Genomic DNA, 18,417 nt, shown 5'->3' on the forward strand with positions numbered 1-18,417 from the left:
TGGATACCTCAAAGACTAGGGGTCCTAACAACATTCCAACAATAATACTGAAGATGTGGCCACACCCATAGACAAACTGTTCCAGTACAGCTACAACACTGGCATCTACCCAGCAATGTGGAAGATTGCCCAGGTATGTCCGGCCTGCAGAAAGTAGGACGAATGCAATCCAGCCAATTACTGGCCCATAAGTAAACTCTTAATCATCAGCCAAGTGTCAGAAAGCATCATTGACAATACCATCAAGCAGCACCTACTCAGCAATAAACTGCTCACTGACATTCAATTTGGGTTTCACCAGGGCCACATAGCTTCTGACTTCATAATAGTCTTGGACGAAACACAGACAAAAGAGCTGAACTCCAGGGTGAAGTGAGAGTGACTACATTTGACTGTGGGGCCCTAGGAAAACTGGAATCAATGAGGATCAGGCACAACTCTCCACTGGTCGGAGTCATACTGAGCACAAAGGAAGATTGTTGTGTTTGCTGAAGGTCAACCATCTTAGTCCCAGGACATGACTGTAGGAGTTCCTCGGGGTAGTGTCTTGGACCCAACCATCTTCAGCTGCTTCATCGATGACCTTCCTGCCATCATAAAGTCAGAAATTGGATGCTCACAGATGATTGCGGTGTTCAGCATCATTCAAGACTCCTCAGATACACAGTCAGTGTCCCTATGTAACAAGACCTGGACACTATCCAGGCTTGGCTTTTTAAGTAACATTTGTACCACGGGTTTAAGCAATGACCTTCCCCAACAAGAGAGAATCTAACCACTGCCCCATGACATTACTATCACTGAATCCGATATTATCAACACCCTAGGGGTTACTATTGATCAGAAACTCAACTGGCCCAGTGATATGAATACTGAGGCTATAAGAGCAGGTCAAAAACTAGGAATTCTACACCCAGTAACTCACCTGACTCCTCAAAGCCTGTCCACCATCTTCAAGGCACAAGTCAGGAGTGTGATGGAATACTCTCCCTTGTTGGATGAATGCAGCTCCAACAACAAAAGTTTAGCACCATCCAAGACAAACCAGTCTACTTGCCTGGTACCTCATCCACCACCAATGCACAGTAACAGCAGTGTGTACCATTGACAAGAGGCACTGCAGGAACTCACCAAGGATTCTTTAACAGCACCCTCCAAACCCACAATATCTACCACCTGGAAGCAGAAGCATGGGAACACCATCATCTGGATGTTCCCCTTCAAATTACATACCACCCTGATTGGAGAAATATTGATGTTGCTCCTGCCACTGGGTTAATATCCTGGAACTTCCTTCTTAACAGCACTGAGTGTTCCTACAATACAGGAACTGCAGTGGTTCGTGACGGCAGCAAATTACCACTTTTTCAAAATGTTATTATGAATGGGCAATAAACGCTGGCTGACCCAGCAATGCTCACATCCTGTGCACAAATAAAAACCCTCCTGAAACATGACTTCCATCCGAATTGAACATTGTGGTGAAACTTGTGGTTTGCAAGCTGTTGATGCATTGAAAATGGTTTTAAAATTTTTATTTTTTGAGAGAGTCCCTAATTGGAAAGAGGAAGCAAAAATCTCAGGGATCGGGGAAGTGTGAGGGTGGGAGTGGGGGGTGGGATTCCTGGCTGTGACATCAGACTTCTGAGAAATCAGCCTGTGGTCTTCAATTGCTAGGACAACAAAATGTGATTGGGGAAAAAGACACAAAGATTAGAGGTCATATTTCAGCTGGTGGTCAGAACAGTACAGAGATAAAACAGGGTTATTGCTGCTGCTTCAGTTTTTACTGGAGCTGATCATAGGAAACCCAAGCAGACATGGGGAGAATATACAGAGTCCACATAGATAATGACACAAGCCGTGTATCAAACCCGTGTCCGTAGTGCTGAGAGGCAAGAGTGCAAACCACTCTGCCACCATGTCACCCCAACTATATTAGCATCTCATTTTTGGGTTCCTCAGCCCCTCATGGAGGGTGCACTGGTCTGTCAATTGATGTATTTTTAATTAAAAAGGGATCCTGCTATGGGTTAGAATGGCTCACCAGCAGAAATGATGATGAGGGACATGGTTGAGGAAGTTAGCAGCAGAATTTGCTTTAAAATTTCTCAAAATTAAACTGCAGACTAAAATTCACAGAATCTTTCAAAACACGTCAACAGCTGCCACTCTACATCCAAGGCAACAGGTCAACTGTTTTTGCCAGTGAGATCCCAAAAATGAAGGCAACTTGAACTAGCCTTCCTTAGAAGCCTCTTGGACTCTCCTCAAAACATTTTGGAATAACTTTAGCTCAAGACTGGCAAGTCACCTAAACAACATTATATCTGGCAAAAGAACATCCATGGAAGAATGCACAAGCTTACCACACACTGAACAAAAATGCTATCAACTTGAGACAAAAAATTACAATTCTGATTACTTATGTTAATTTTCTCCATTGTGTTCAAAGTCCAATTACTGACCAAAAGAATTTCATCATTTAAAACACAATTCTTACCTAATCTCTCCCCTATTCTCATCACTTTCCAATTTAGATATTTCTCTGTGCCACCTAAAATTCCTCATAAACTTGGCAAATAAATCCCTCAGTTTCAGTCATTGCTGGTCGAGTTTGTTGATCCTAGCTAAGTGGAGCATTGAAACAATTAACCTACCTGTTTCAAGTGTTTATTCTTCAGTGTCTGTTACCCCTTTATTTTTGCTTAAATTATCAGGATCTCTCTGTGGAGAGCCCTGTCTGCAAGTCCATATTTGACCTTCACAGTAGCAGTCCACTGCATTCCCCAAGACAACTGCTAATGTTTTTAGGGGAAGCTTGCTTGTCTCAATTTATACAAATCACAATTATCTTTGATTAATACAATCCCGTTGCATTTTATTGGCCTAATGAGTTGTCCTTGCTAGAGTTGACACCAGACTCTAAAATGACAATACAAAGCCATTGCATAAATACCTATTTGACTGGAATGTTTTAGAAAAAGGAGAATCACTTACATTCAAATGGAAAAATTGTTGGTTTTATTACATCAGTGGTTAAAGCTAAGGATGCTGCTTTACAGGCATAATTCTGAGAGGATAGTGACAAGAATTCATTAGATGTACTTGAGTGTTTAAGCATTTTAAACAAATGAGTTTTGGAGAAACAGTTATAAAATGCATCTATTCTCACAGAATCACCTGCTATTGCGGCACAATGACCCTATCATAAGCAGCTCAGTTAGCTAGTTTTGTCTCACTTAATGCAAAGCTGTCATTAAGGGTTAGCTAATGAGTTTACTTTTTAGGCACTTTGAAATGTTTGCATCAATGTGTCTAACACTTATGTTTGTTTAACAAAAATGCCTGGATGAAAAACAATTTGCTCCAAACTGACAGGTCCCTATTACAAAGCAGAAACCTGCATCAACATGTGCATCTTTTTTCCATTTATACATGTGGAAAAAGACCTAAGCTAAGATACAAGAAAGCTCCATTAAAAAAATTAGCTAACATATTTAAACTTGATTGGCCAACAGCAGCCTGAATACTGTATAAATGAATGCCTCATTTAGCATACTATACACTGAGAAAGGGTTAGTCACTTGAAAGATGAGAGTTCCATTACTAGATTACTTCACCATGCAGGACAGAACAACAGCAATACACAAATATATGATGACATATCCAGCACCAGCAGGCAGAGTTGAACAGCAGCAATATATTGAGATACATGATGCCATGCACAGCAACAGCAGGCAGAGCTGAACAGCAGGCCCATGGAAGGATTTTTTTTTTAAATCAAAGCTTTGTTGAAATTCATGTACTATCCTCTTTCAGCTTCCTAGTTACCTCCTCAATTCAATGCCCTCCTTTAATAAAAAACTGTCTACACATACAAATTATACTGCATTTCAACCTGAGTAGAGACATAGGACCAGGAAGTCTCTAAAATGTTTAGCACTATTTTAGACCAGTTAAGTGCTACATCAAATCATTGGCCTCAAGAGCGTGACATGCAATAGTTTCTTGGACCAACACATTTGTGTATCAGGGAAAACCCACTTAAAACTACGCTTAGCAACTTGTGTCAAAAAACTCGGTGTCAAAAAAATGTAAGGCAGACATATTCATTTCTCTCAAATTACTGCACTTGAACAAAATTATGAGTTCAACAGTCATCTGTGCCTTGAGAGCAGGAAGGTTTGACACCAAGCTGGATGTGAAACACGTATAGTAACACTCTTCAGACATTTAAGCACATAGTTCATCAGAAGATGAAGTCAGGATGAATGAATTTGAGCCACCTGAGGGGTGGTAACATTGATACCAACTCCCTCGTGCTCAGGACTACAGAACAATGCCAATGGTTTCACTTGCTCAATAGGAACATGTGCACATTTCCCCCGTTTCTTCCTTGAGCACTCCAAATACTAGTGGTTATTCAGTAGAATTTCAATGCTTGTCGAACATGTGGCGATTACCACATTCACCAGATGATACAAAGTATCTGCAATATTGATAAAACAGATGCACCATCTTTGAAAAGTAGATTAATGGTTTTAAAATATCAGCAATTAAGACCAATGTACTCAATGCTAGAATCAAATGAACAGCTAAAAGGGGATTTTACAGATCAACTGTTCTGCAAAGCAAAACTACTATATATATGCTTAAAGGTGGTGACAATATGTTTAAGTGTTCTGTTCCTGACAGTGTATTTCAAAAAGACAAATTTCTTAAAAAGTTAACGGTCTCTATTTTTATCAGAATTGATATGTTAAGTGCCGCAGGGATGACAAAGAATGGACAAATCTCTACATGTTAGCTTCTGCGCTCTGACTCTTGCTTTGCTTATACTTTACTGTCTGAATATCTGGCTCATGGCAAACCTCCTACAATCTAATATGCCACTCATCACTGTGGCAATTACCTTGTTTAGAAAGAATTGTTAGTTAAACACAACACTGATTTTTAAAAAAATTATTAGTGTGACAAATAGGCTTACATTAACACTGCAATGAAGTTACTGTGAAAATCCCTTAGTCATCGCACTCCGGCACCAGTCGGGTACACTGAGGGAGAATTTAGCATGGCCGATGCACCTAAACCAGCAGACTGAGGAAGGAAACACACAGACACAGGGAGAATGTGCAGACTCCACATAGACAGTGACTCAAGCCAGGAATCGAACCCAGGTCCATGGAGCTAAATAGAGACAGTTGAGAATCCTTTTGGATTTGGGGAGCTTCTTGTGGGTCAGTAGCACTGACTAGATTAATTCTTCCACCATACCCCTTTACTGTGAGTAACACCTTTTAGGCCAATATGCCCTATTCATTTCAATCACTTGTTTCAACAGATATATCAACATGAAGGCTGGATGTTGTTCCACAACTTCAGCTTGCCAAAACTGCATATTTCACCATTCATTGGCAGCCATGCAGCACTGACCATCAAACATTGCTCACCTGTATTGCAAAAAAAATCATTTACCAACAAAACTAATCATTAGCATCCCTACATTAAGATTTCTTGAGAAAATTTTGAGAGCAATTAAACTACTGTCCTTCCAAAGACAGGCACCATTTTCACAGCACAAAGCAGTCCTGTATCATTTAGGGGCACCATGACAGAAAACAACATAAGAACATAAGAAATAGGAGGAGTAGGCCATCTAGCCCTTCGAGCCTGCCCCGCCATTCAATAAGATCATGGCTGATCTGAAGTGGATCAGTTCCACTTTCCCGCTTTCTCCCCATAAGCCATAATTCCCTTGTCTGCCAAAAACCTATCTACCCGTGACTTAAATATATTTAGCGAGGTAGCCTCCACCACTTCAACGAGCAGAGAATTCCAGAGATTCATCACCCTTTGAGTGAAGAAGTTCCTCAACTCCATTCTAAACTGCCCCCCCCCCCTCCATCTTGAGGCTGTGCCCTCTAGTCCTGCTGTCCTTTGAGCGGGAAGAATCTCTCTACCTTTACCCTATCCATCCCTTTCATTATCTTATACGTCTCTATAAGATCCCCCCTCATCCTTCTAAACTCCAACAAGTACAGACCAAGTCTATTTAATCTCTAGATAACTTAGAGTGGACTCTTCTTGTTTCATTGAGCAATAATACTTTTGAAGTCACTACAGATTTAACAGCTGAACTATACTCCAGCAGTCTGACCAACATGTGCCTTCTGTTTAAAAGTAGCATGCACTACTATACTCTTCATCCACTTAAGTGTGATGACACGTGGCATGCTGGTTAGCACTGCTGCCTCACTGCGCTAGGGATCAGGGTTCAATTTCCAGCTTAAGTCGGTGTCTGTACAGAATCTGCATATTCTCCCCACATCCTTCAGGTGCTCTGGTTTCCTCCTACAGTCCAGCAGAGTATTGGTTAGCATATTGCCAAGATAACTTCTCCCTCAGTGTACCCAAACAGGTGCCAGAGTGTGGCAACTAGGGGATTTTCACAGGAACTTCTTCGCAGTGTTAATGCGAGCTTATTTGTGACACTAGTAAATAAAACTTAAGCCATTTACCATACACTGCCAGTCTTACTCTTAATTACCTGTATTTTTGCATTAGAAACTGGCACACAACTGGCTAAAGGAGGATCACCAGAACAGGCCTCCAAAAGGGACAGCATGGTGACAGTGGTTAGCACTGCTGCCTCACGGTGCCAGGTGCCCGGGTTCAATTCAGGCCTCGGGTCACTGCCTGTGTGGAGTTTGCACTTTCTCCCTGTGTCTGCGTGCATTTCCTCCAAGTGCTCCAGTTTCCTCCCACAGACTATTCCTCCCAGTCTGAAGATATGCAGGTTAGATTGAATGGCAATGCTAAATTGACCCGCGTGTCAAGGGATTAGCAGGATAAATATGTGGGGTTATGAGAATAGGGCCTGGGTGGGATTGTTGTTAGTACAGGCTTGATGGGCTAAATGACTTCCTTCTGCACTGTAGTGATTCTATGATAATTAAACTGCTTGCACACAGAGGACAATTTTAGGGAACTTGTGAGATGTTTAGTTTTAGTCATAAGCAATGCAGAAAATGGCAGCATCTTGCCAGTTTCAGGTCAGTGCCTGAGCACCTGTAATGTCACACTGTGAAGCATCACAGACAGGCTTCCATCTTCTTTAGCCTTCTTGATGAACTGCGGTGATGCTCATCAATGTTTGCTTTAAAATCCCCCTCAGAAGGGAATGTGACAGGTAATACAAGAATGCTCCAAACCAACCTGCAGGCAACAATGGGCTCCAAGAGCCAGCTGTCCTGGGACGAGGTTCATTTCACTCCCGTGAACATACCTTGCAGCCTTCTGCAATCCTGTACCTCAGCATGGCAATAAGACTACAAGTGTCCACAGGAAATGCAATACCTCTTGACACTGAGTGGATAGCAAGAGGGACATGAGGGTTCTAAACATGTCAGTGGGGTCTGACAATCAGAATGACGTACAGGTCTATAGATAGGATGCAAATAAAATTGAACAATGTTTACCTTCAGAAAGCTTCATAAGACAAAATCTGTTGACTCAGTTCTGTACATAATAGCTCATCCTGAAACTTCATTTTCAAAAGGTATAATTTCACATGCATCAGTTCAAAATTGTTCCATCTAAACTGGTACTAGCTCTTTCATGGGCACATATATGGGGTCAATCACTAGCAGGCAATAGACCAGTTTCAGATGAGAGAAAATTCCGGTATGCATTAAAGTACATAAATACCAAACCAACTTTTCTGCGATTATCCACCCTGGAAAATTGCCCTAGTCATTGGCAATACTGAAAACTTGAAATTTGCACCCCCCCTAAATATCTAATTTTCCATCTAGGAATGTAAATATTTGTAAGCAACATGACTTCTGCAGTTGCAATAGTGTTATATAGTCGGTACATAATTACAAATGTCGATGATGCAAGCTGGCTTCATGTGAATACACCAGCTGCAAATCTCAGATGTGGACAAGATAGTCTCTGGTTCTCATTGGGATCAGGCTTAGTTCAAATTCCACTTCAGACCTGACGTATACATATAGGCCTATACTTCTGTACAATATCAAGGGAGTGCCAGTACTCTCAAACTAATTTAAAGCATTTGCCTATTTGATGAAAAACATGGAGATCTAGGTGTCCTAGATTGTGCAGTAATTAATTTCACTGTTAGTCCCTGGGACTCTTGTGCGCAAACTGGCTGCAAAGTTTGCCTACCTGACCACAACTAAGCTTAAACAATGAGTGGATTTAGGAATGCTTTGAGATGACCTGATAACATGAAGGTGCTATATAAATGCAAGTTTTAAGCATTTTCCCACCATAATCCCAGAGAATTTCTTGATCAAAATTTAAAATCTAAAGGGGCAAGATTTTTGCACTAAAGACAATGGTAGTTCGTGCTTTACCTTTTTACATGCATCACACAATATCAGTAATTATTCTCTTCCTCACACCATTGCAACCTTTTCTTTCAAAAGAACAAGATAGCAATTTTCAAGTAATGACCAGTTTGCACTGTATCCCAGTGCCAGAAACTGGGATGTGAATGGTTAAAAATACTGCCTCATAATTAAATTTCACTCAAAGAATTTTGCACTGCTGAGGTTGGCAATTCAGGTAACCAAGTTCCATTTTTTTTTTAACAAACCCTACAATTTAAACAAAACAGGCAACATTCTGAAGTGTAACTCCAACTAGTTGCAACAAATGGTGTGGAATACACAGAGAATCAGGCTCTTCCTGTGAAGTAGTCCTCCTTAGTTAAGCCAATACAACCTTTTCATTTTAATTATCTTGCTACACAACCAGGCAACTGTACCAGTTGAAATCTATTAATAGCTGTGGTTATTTGTTTATTGATATATGTTAATAGAGCACAAACGTGCAATCCTGACTCCGAAGGCTGAATTTTCATGTCCTCCTCATAGAATCACAGAAACTCTACAGTGCAGAAAGAAGTTATTTGGCCCATCAAGTCTGCATCGACCACAGTCCCACCCAGGCCCTACACCCATATCCCTACATATTTATCTGCTAATTCCTCTAACCTGCGCATCTCAGGACACTAAGGAGCAATTTTAGCAAGTCAATCAACCTAACCCACACAAATTTGGACTGTAGGAGGAAACCAGAGTACCTCGAGGAAACCCACGCAGACATGAGGAGAATATGCATACACCACACAGACGGTGACCCAAGCTAGGAATCAAACCCTGGAGTCAAGAATGACCCAAACTTCTCCTCCCCTCCCACCCACCAACCAATTTAAAATTTCTCATATAAATAAATGGGCCCATAAAGCTTGAAGAGGTTCAAATCATGACTCTGAACGTATAGCCTGACACTGGGATTGCCATCAATAGTCTAAGGATAATCATTTTTAATGAGTCCCAGGGTAGGTGGGTTTTGGAAGGTTTCTGAAAACCCACCTTGTTTGAGCATTTGGGAACCGTGGGGGGGAAAGAGAGCCTGCTGAAGCGACAGGAGCACCTTGACAGCTAAGTGTTAAACATTTGGACAATTTCACGTCTTATCAGATGCTGTATTGCAAGTTGTTGTGTGTGTTTTACCACAGTGATTGATCATACGGCTTTGTTAGAAAAGGTAAGCTGACCATCAACATTATTTAAGTGTTCAGATGTATTAGAGTACTTTACGGGAAAAGTGCAAATATGCATTTGAAACTGAAGAAAGCAGTGCATGGAAACTTCATTATGCCATAACCTGAAGTGATTTAACATCCACGGGATTTTACATTTGTAAAGTATTAGCCTGCAGCTTTGATTTAGAGAAAAGAGCCACCTGCATCACTTTGATTGATAGGATACCTGGTATAACTTACCAAACCATCTACTTTCCCAGTTTCAATAGACTCCATTGTTTTGATAGCTGAGCCCATCGAGCACTTGGATGAATTTCAAAAGTTAAAACCACTTATTTCAGCAAGGGTTGTGTCCTATTGAATTTGACAATTTTAAGCAGTTAAAAGAATCTGGTTTTGATGCAGTTATTGAATAGATGCCTATATTTATGTATGAATGATCACTTTAGGGCTTGTAATTTTTTTTTTGAGTCTAGTTTTTTTTCAGTACAAATGATTGTATGTTTGAGTGACAGCTCCATTAGATTGTTAGCGGTGCAATTATTTCATGTCCCTTTCAATAGTCATTGCTATCACATGGTTCTAGAGGATTTTACACAGTGGATACTGGGTGAGTGACAATGGAGACAGGCATGGAAAACAGGAGAGGGGACATGGGAACAGGTGGGGAGGTCAGGAGATAGAGAGTTAGTGGAGGATGAAGGTTCGAGGGCACAAGGACAATGCTTGAGATCTGGACTGATGCCCCACAGAACCAAAGCAGGCCTTTTGCCTTCTAACCAGCCCACTTCAGCACTTACACTTCTCCAATACTGCCCCAGGAGTTAGAAAACCCAAATCCTGCCCCATCATGTCACCGGCAGACAAAAAGGTGGTTAGGGGGAGGGGTAAGTGGAGAGAGAAAAGGGAAGAACAGGAAAAATGACAGGCTCAGGTTTCCAAAGTCAGGGAATGGTCCTACTCCAGTTTCCTTCCCCCTACTCACGCAAATCCACTTTAGGCATCCTTTATTATTCCACTTTGTTTATTCTACCTCTGATGACACCTGGGTTATTATGGTTCCACACTAACATTGTCCTTCCCCAACTACTTACCCATCCCATCTCTTTCAAAAGCTTCCACACATCACTGATATTATTCATCAATTCCATCCCAACTCATTCATCAAACAGTATCTATTTTCATCTCATACGAGCCTGGGGATGTTTTACTATGTTAAAAACAATTCCACAGACATCTCTTTTTACCCAAAATTGACAAATTTGGTCATCTTGATAGCAAAATAAACACAACATGAGATTTAATAGTTTTATTAAATACAAAAAATGTAAATAGTTACAGAAACAAATGTAAACTAAATATTGGTCACTGCTGAGAAACAAAATACATGCAATGAAGCAGAAAAATGCAAACAAGATACTGGAAGTGCAATTTATATAAGAAACAAAAACATTAAAACGCAAACACTATGTACAAAGATTTATAGCATTTAAAATATTACATCCTAGGTACATTCATATATTCTGCAACTACTTTTTTCGATGGATGTTTCAGATGATCCTTTGATCAACAAATTAAGTCTTAAGGCAGCCTGTTTATATTGACCAACCCAGAACTAGGAAGATAGTAAATATTACCTCATCTGCTCCACAACACAATGGCAGCAGCTCAAGTTGCTGATGTTACAAATGTATTGGAAAATACTAGAATACTGGTGTCCTTCTAGAATGATGTAAGTGCCTTCCATGTAACAGGACAAATACTGAATGTTGCACTGCAAGTATTTACACTAACAATATTAATACAAAATAATATGATCCCAATGTTTTTCAGGCACCTGTGTAAGGTTTAAACTGGAATGAAATGGATAATAAACTTTTAGCATAATTGGGACTTTAGCCTTGTATTACATAAAAGGTGCAACCTATGCACACATCTATTTATTGTACTATACAAATCCTGTGGAGAAGAAAATTGACCTGCTATTTATTTAAATCAAACTCATCTAATACCTTGAAGGAACACTGCCTTCCAATGACATAGAACTTGCTGGACAGTGCAAGTGCATTCTGATTTTGATGGGCTGTATTCTACTTCCCTCTTCTTTCTTTGAATGGATTAATATGGGATTTCCTAGACCAACCAACATACATTTGGAAACCAAAGTTCACGGAGATACTTACTTACAATTTACAGCTTTAATGTATATTTAATAAGCATTTGGTCAAAATGTGAAAGAAGGTTACACAGTTATAGGTACACTAAAATCAGATTATATTGTCAATAGTAAATATTGTTCTTTATACCAACGCTTTCAATGCTGGAAACAATAGTAACCAAAACGAAAATATATTAAATCTACCTAATCCAGTTTCTCATTATAAAACAAATCAAGTAATTCTTAATTTTCTACCCTGTCCATAATGGAGCTCAATGCCTAAACAATGATTACATTCATAACTTTTTATACTAGGTTTTATTAACATGAGAAAATTGGAAAAATACAATTTGGGATTTTGAACTTGGAGGCTGTGTAGGGCTAGTTTAGGCTTAATCAATAAAGTGAGAACATTGCCCATAATACTGCTTTGTCAAAACTACCTCAATTTCAATCCAAGCACTGACCAAAATGCAAAGTACTAATGAATTTTCCATCTGACAAGTGACCCAAAATCTACATTGCTTTACACTGAACAAATACCAACTTTACTTACACATTTTTTGTAGACACGTTTCCACTTAAGGCTAGAAGAATCTACCAATATAACTCAAACCAGCCAGAGAAACAACAACTAGGAGCATAAAAACAGGAGCAAGTCATTCAACCCTTCAATCCTGTTTTCCCATTTTAATGGAGCACAGCTATCTATATTTCAGATTTATCCACTTCAAACCAGATTAGCCATACGTAAAGCATTAGCAGTTCATTGCCAGTATACCAGCAAAGTTGCTCATTCAAGCTGCCCATCTTCAACAAAAAAAAACAAGAAAGCTCACATCATATTCATATATAGATTTAGCATTATAATTAGTAAAGTGGGTAGCAGAGAATAGCTATAGAATTCCAGACTAATTCTACACAATGCCGCAATGTGAAAAAAGGTCACTGAAATATTAATTACCAACTATAAATTTTCCAGAAATAGAAAATCCGCTAAAATGGAAATATATTTATTTGCTGCTCTCCTAGAGCTCATATATACGTACATAATCGATTAAAGTTGTCAACATGGTGTAATACATGTCTAAAGCAAACATCAACGTCTGCATAACAAAATACAACTAATTTACTTATTTATACGCCAACTACGGAAGCTAAAACTCAAAAGCAAGACAAGTTACAGCAGGACAGGTATCAGTATAAAATCCTCATTCACCAAATGCTTCTTGATTGGTCTAATAGCATACCAAGTAACAAGATACATTTGTTTGCATCATTATTTCAACCATCATTTCTTACTTTCACCTTGGATTGGCTTTTCATTTATTGCTTGTAAATACAACTCCAGCCAATGTTAAGCCAGGTCCATTTTCAGTATTATCCCATTTCCATCATATCTGGCACATTTTCCACACCATACACTAGTATAGCTCACACAGAATAGGCCCACTAATGTAAGCTTTCCAACTGTTATGCATTAAAACTTAGGTTTATCCTTAAATTATAGAATCTTACAGGGCATAAGGAGGTCATTCGGCTCATTGAGTCAGCACTGATCACAATCCCTCCCAGGCCCCAACTCCACAACATCATGCAGCCACTTTAACTAGTCCCCCAGGTACTAATGAACAACTTAGCATGGCCAATCCACCTATCCTGCACACCTTTGGACTGTGGGAGGAAACTGGAGCACCTGGAGGAAACCCATGTAGACATAGGGAGAACATGCAGACTCCACACAGGTAGTGATCCAAGCCAGGAATCAAACCGGGTCCCTGGCCTTGAGGCAGCAGTGCTAACCAGTGGGCCACCATACTGCTCCAATTCAACAAGAATCCTTTAAACAATGACATAATGCCCTATCTGCAATGCAGCTTGCGTTCTCCTGAATGTAATATCCTGAACGCAGTCCCCATATATGGTCAGAGAATGCTGCTTATTCTGGGATTCAATCTTATTTCAGTCTTTTCATTTGATACACTCAGGTTAGAACAGCCATAAATCCTAACCTAAGAAATACCCTCTTTTCAGCTACTTGAAGGCACCAGCTACTGGCAACATCCACCATTACGTTAGACAAGGAAAGGAGGGGCAACTGAAGAAGAATCCACTTAAAAACTTCTAAAGCAAAATAAATCTTCAGGAGGGCAAGATAATTGTGTATGCGCTCCTTGGGTTATTTTTGCATTTCCTTTTCAACACATCATTTCTGTTCCAACAGCTCAATGGTCAACATCAACACCTTGGATTTACATAGCATCTTTAACACAGCAAAGATCTCAAGCAGCACAGACAAGAAAATGACAGTGAACCAATGCAGAAGATATTACAAAAAGCAACCAAATCCTTGGTCGAGAAGTAGGTTTTAAGAAGATTGCAAGAGCATGAGTGAGACGGATAGGCAGTATTGGGAGGGAAGTTGCTGGAATTAAAGCCTAGGTGGCAGAACGCATGGTGATATATGATGGGACAAAGGGAGTGGGAGAGGGTGCACAAAAGTGCAGTGCTGAAGGAATGGAAAATGCTTGGGAGAGTTGGCAGAGATTACAGAAATAGGGAGACACAAAAATTTTAACACAAGGACGAGAATTTTAGAAGTCCAGATGTTGGTGGACTAAGTCATTATAGGTCAGAACACACAGGGGTGATGAGCAAGCGGGATGGTACAGGCTAGAATATGGCAACTGAAAGTTTTGAATTTGCTCCAGTTTATGAAGGGATGGAGTTGGGAGATCAGTCAAGAGATCACTGAAATAGTCAATTCTGGAGATAATGAAAGTAGAATTCCAACACCAGCTAAGCTATAGCTAGAGCATTCACACTACAATGGTGGAGGATACAGGAGCTAAGTATAGGGTCAAAAAGGGCACCAGAGTTTGAAATATATGGTTTAGTGCACAGCAACAGTCAGTGCGGCAGATGGAATCAGTGGCCAGGAAGCAGAGCTTGTGAAGGAGGGCTGCAGACAATGGCTTCGCTTATTCCAATGTTCTACTGAGACTCATCTAAGGATGGATTTTGGACAAGTAATTCAGCCATTTTTTGATTCATTGCAGAGATGTGAACTTTGCCTGTAAGGGCAATATTTGTTGCCCATCTTCTAGGATTGCCACAGTCCATCTGGTAGGCACACCCACAGCACTATTCACAAAAGCTCCTGGATTTTGGCCCAGCAGTGAAAGATCAGCAATATAGTTTCAAGTCAGGATGACTTGTGGTTTGGCGGGGAAAATACAGGTTCTCATGTCTTTTTATGTTGGAGAGGTCATGGGGTCAGACTGTGCTTTTGAAAAATTCTTGGGTGAGTTGCTGCAGTACATCTTATAGATTGTGCACTAGTGGCAAGGGACTGAATTTATTTTTAAAGTAGGAATGTCAATCCAGCAAGATGTTTTATCCTGGATGGTGTCAAGCTTCTCAAATGTTTCATCCAGACAAGTGGAGAGGATTCCAAATGTGTGCCACATGTGATTCCAAATGTGTGAGGACAGGATTTGGGGAGTCAGGTGTTGAGTTACTCACCACAAAATTTCCAGATATGCTCTTGTAGCCACAGTATTTACATAGCTAGCGTAGTTCAGTTTCTGGCCCAAAGGATGTTGCTGTGACATTCAGTAATGATAATATTGTCAAGCGTCATAGGGTGAAGGCGAGATTCTTTCTTGTTGGAAATGTATGGCATGAATGTTATTTGGCACTTATCAGCACAAGCCTGAATGTTGTCCAAGTCTTTCCAAAAGCAGGTTTGGCCTGCTTCAGGGTCTGTAGTTCTAATGGTACTGAACATTGCAGTTATCAACACATATCCCCACTTCTGGCCTTAGGATGCAGTAGCTAAAGATGGTTGGGCCAAGGACACCATCCTGAGGAACTGTTGCAGCGATGTCCAGGGGCTGGGATGATTGGTCTTCAACAACCACAAACATCTTCCTTTCTGCTGATTAAGACTCCAACCAGGGGTGACCTTTCCTCAATTTACACTAACTTCAATTTTGCTTGGTTACCTTGCACCTTGGTCAAACACTACCTTGCCATCAAAGGCAATCACATTCATAGCACCAAGTTCAATTTCCACCCCCCATATAATTGGACCAAGGCTGGACTCTGCTGTCAAATAACCCCGGTGGAATCCAACCTGAGCATTAACGAGCAGGTTATTGTTGAGAATGTGTCACTTGATTGTACTGTCGACAAAACCTTCCATCACTGCTGATGAGTGGGAGTATACTGATGATAATTAATAAAATTTAATTTGCTCTGCTTTTGATGGTCATGCCTTCAGATGACATCATCAAATGGCAGTAGATAAATGAGAAATAGAAGGTGGCCTTAAAAGGATTGTTGTGGGACGCCAGAGATAATGCTGCACAGGTGCAATGGAAGTCATTACAAGGGGCTTCGCTGGCTTCAACTGGTTTAACCAGAGCAGTCCCACTCACTAGGCAAATAAGCAAAAAAGGTGCAGGAGAATGGTGTGTTACAGCATCAAAGGAAGGACTTTCACACAAGAAACTGCTAGGGATTGATGCATTAACAATGTTCATGGTTGCTGAAGCAATTATTGTATTACATTAAACAAGCAACAACAGAAACAAATAAAAATAAGCCCAAAGTGCTAACAGTTTAAAAACTTGTGTACAAATGTTTCAAATTAGTTCTGAACTAAAGATCATCCAGATGAGCGAGATCATGAATGAAATCCAACTGCTTTAGCTTTTTATACCAAAAACCTTACACTCTATACACTATGGTAGTAGAAGAGTCCTCCTCATTTTGGTCAGGTGATATTTTTTTCCACAGAGTCCCATTAAGTGCAAGTTCTTTCTGTAGATTTTCATAATCCATTGATCCGAAGGAAGGCTGGTATTTTAAGCAACATGAATAATTAGATCTTGATTTTAAGACTGATTGTTATAAACTAATTATTCCACTAAAACTTCATAAATTTCCTCACCCTCTCATGTAAATGCTACAGGACCGATCCAAATAATTTTTTTTTCTTCTAATAACATGCTTAGGTTCCCAAATCAAGAACTTCATACTATGTTTGAGCTAAACCTGCCATTCTATGAAACCATAACACTTGCAAAAACATCTTTGCTCAACTGTCCTGAAAAATGCTAAGCACATTTAACACAATAAGTATTGTGACAAATACAGCCACGAGTAATTATACAGACTGTTGAATAAGAAGTTAATTCTGATCCACTTTGTTTATATAACTGATTTGTCTACTTTGAAAGAGAATCTGGCTGCCAATTTATTTGAGTAGCATTGCCAAGCAGTAGATACGGTAGGTCTTGCAGTAAAATGAGGTGACCTGACACCATTAGATCATGCTTACACTGTCTCTTTATGGCTTCTAAATGCAGAGCAAAACGTACTAGCACAATATATAGTGTTGTAAATGAAACCTTAGGGAGAAAAAGTTGAATAGTCAAAAGCCTTTCAATTTTCACTTTTCAAAAATAAACTCCAGCAGTTAATTGATCTTAGCATTATAAAATAACATCTCCCATTCCTTCTGCTCAGTATTACATACACACAATGCAAGTCTCTTGTGTCAAGAGTCAGCATTCCCTCTTCCCTCTGCCTCTTTTTTATTTCCAGTTCCAATGAATGGTCTACACAAAGCATTTGCAAATCCTCAGAAAATCCATATCCTTTCGTTTTATTTTTAGCCTTTATTTAGGTACTACTGCTGTATTCAGATATTGCTTGCTAACCTGTTCTTATTTAATTGTACAGGGCTCCATGGAAGGCTGATAAGAACAAACACTAACCAGAGGGTTTTAGAACAAAACCACTGACTTCTTTATGAGCAATTTAGAATCAACACAAAATGGAAAATGAAACTGGCAGACTGGAAGAAACAGAAAACTCTGTAGAAGACTGTAACAAAGCTATACAGAAGCATAGAAAAACTCCTATCCACTGTAACAATGAATGTAGTTTATCATCGATTCATATCACAGAACATAAAACAAATCAAGTGCAAGTCAACAGATCATGAAACTGCAAGTAGTACAGTGGTTTAGTTTTAATTTAACTATATCAAGGGTAAAGGAAGATTAATTAACAAAGCCATTGTGTGAAGTGGACCAGATAATTTTTCCAGTGCAACACATTTCAGAGTATGGAAATTATTAAAAAGAGTTAAAACAACTTACAAATGGTAAGTGTGGTGTATATCCAACTACATGCCAAAAACTTTGCATCACCAATCCACAACAGCAACTGGCCAATGACTAGCAAGCGTGGCTTGAATCACACTGCAAATTCATAAGTAGAAAGCTGTCTCAACATTTCTGATCAGATGCACAGAAACATCTGAAATAAATGAATAGAATGTAGCTAGGCAGTGCTCAGGAAGCACCATGAAGGAAAGACACAAGAGTGAAAACTGAATTATGTTAGTGAATACACAGAAGATCTAGCATTATCTGCCTGGAGAAACAAAGTTATCATTTCAGGCTGATGACCTTTCGGCACAATCTGACCCTCAGAAAAGTCACTGAACTGAAACATTAACCCTGTTTCTCCGTAAATGCTGCCGGCCACATGCATTTCTAGCATTTTGTTTTTATTTTTTGATTTCTAACAGGAATGGTATTTTGCTCTTGTACAGATTAGTGAATACTGCAGTGATTAGAATAGGTACCAGCTATGTGGGGAC

The 18,417-nt window shown here is 39.8% G+C and overlaps 1 protein-coding gene across 2 annotated transcripts in view; it reads right to left on the bottom strand.

Moving 5' to 3' along the window:
* glsb (glutaminase b) overlaps positions 1 to 18,417 on the bottom strand; it is a 129,713-nt gene that overhangs the window by 14,090 nt on the left and 97,206 nt on the right. Inside the window, exon 15 of one of the 2 annotated variants that reach the window (XM_080198814.1) lies at positions 10,889 to 16,601. The exons of the other annotated variant lie outside the window; for it this stretch is intronic. Coding sequence (XP_080054940.1) covers positions 16,473 to 16,601 — 129 coding nt within the window. The 3' untranslated portion in view covers positions 10,889 to 16,472. Of the gene's footprint in view, positions 1 to 10,888; positions 16,602 to 18,417 lie in introns of those variants that run through there. 2 annotated transcript variants of the gene reach the window in all.

This window comes from Carcharhinus amblyrhynchos, chromosome 11 (genome assembly GCF_965287045.1).
Source record: "Carcharhinus amblyrhynchos chromosome 11, sCarAmb.v2.hapA, whole genome shotgun sequence".
In the NCBI taxonomy this organism is placed as follows: Eukaryota; Metazoa; Chordata; class Chondrichthyes; order Carcharhiniformes; family Carcharhinidae; genus Carcharhinus; species Carcharhinus amblyrhynchos.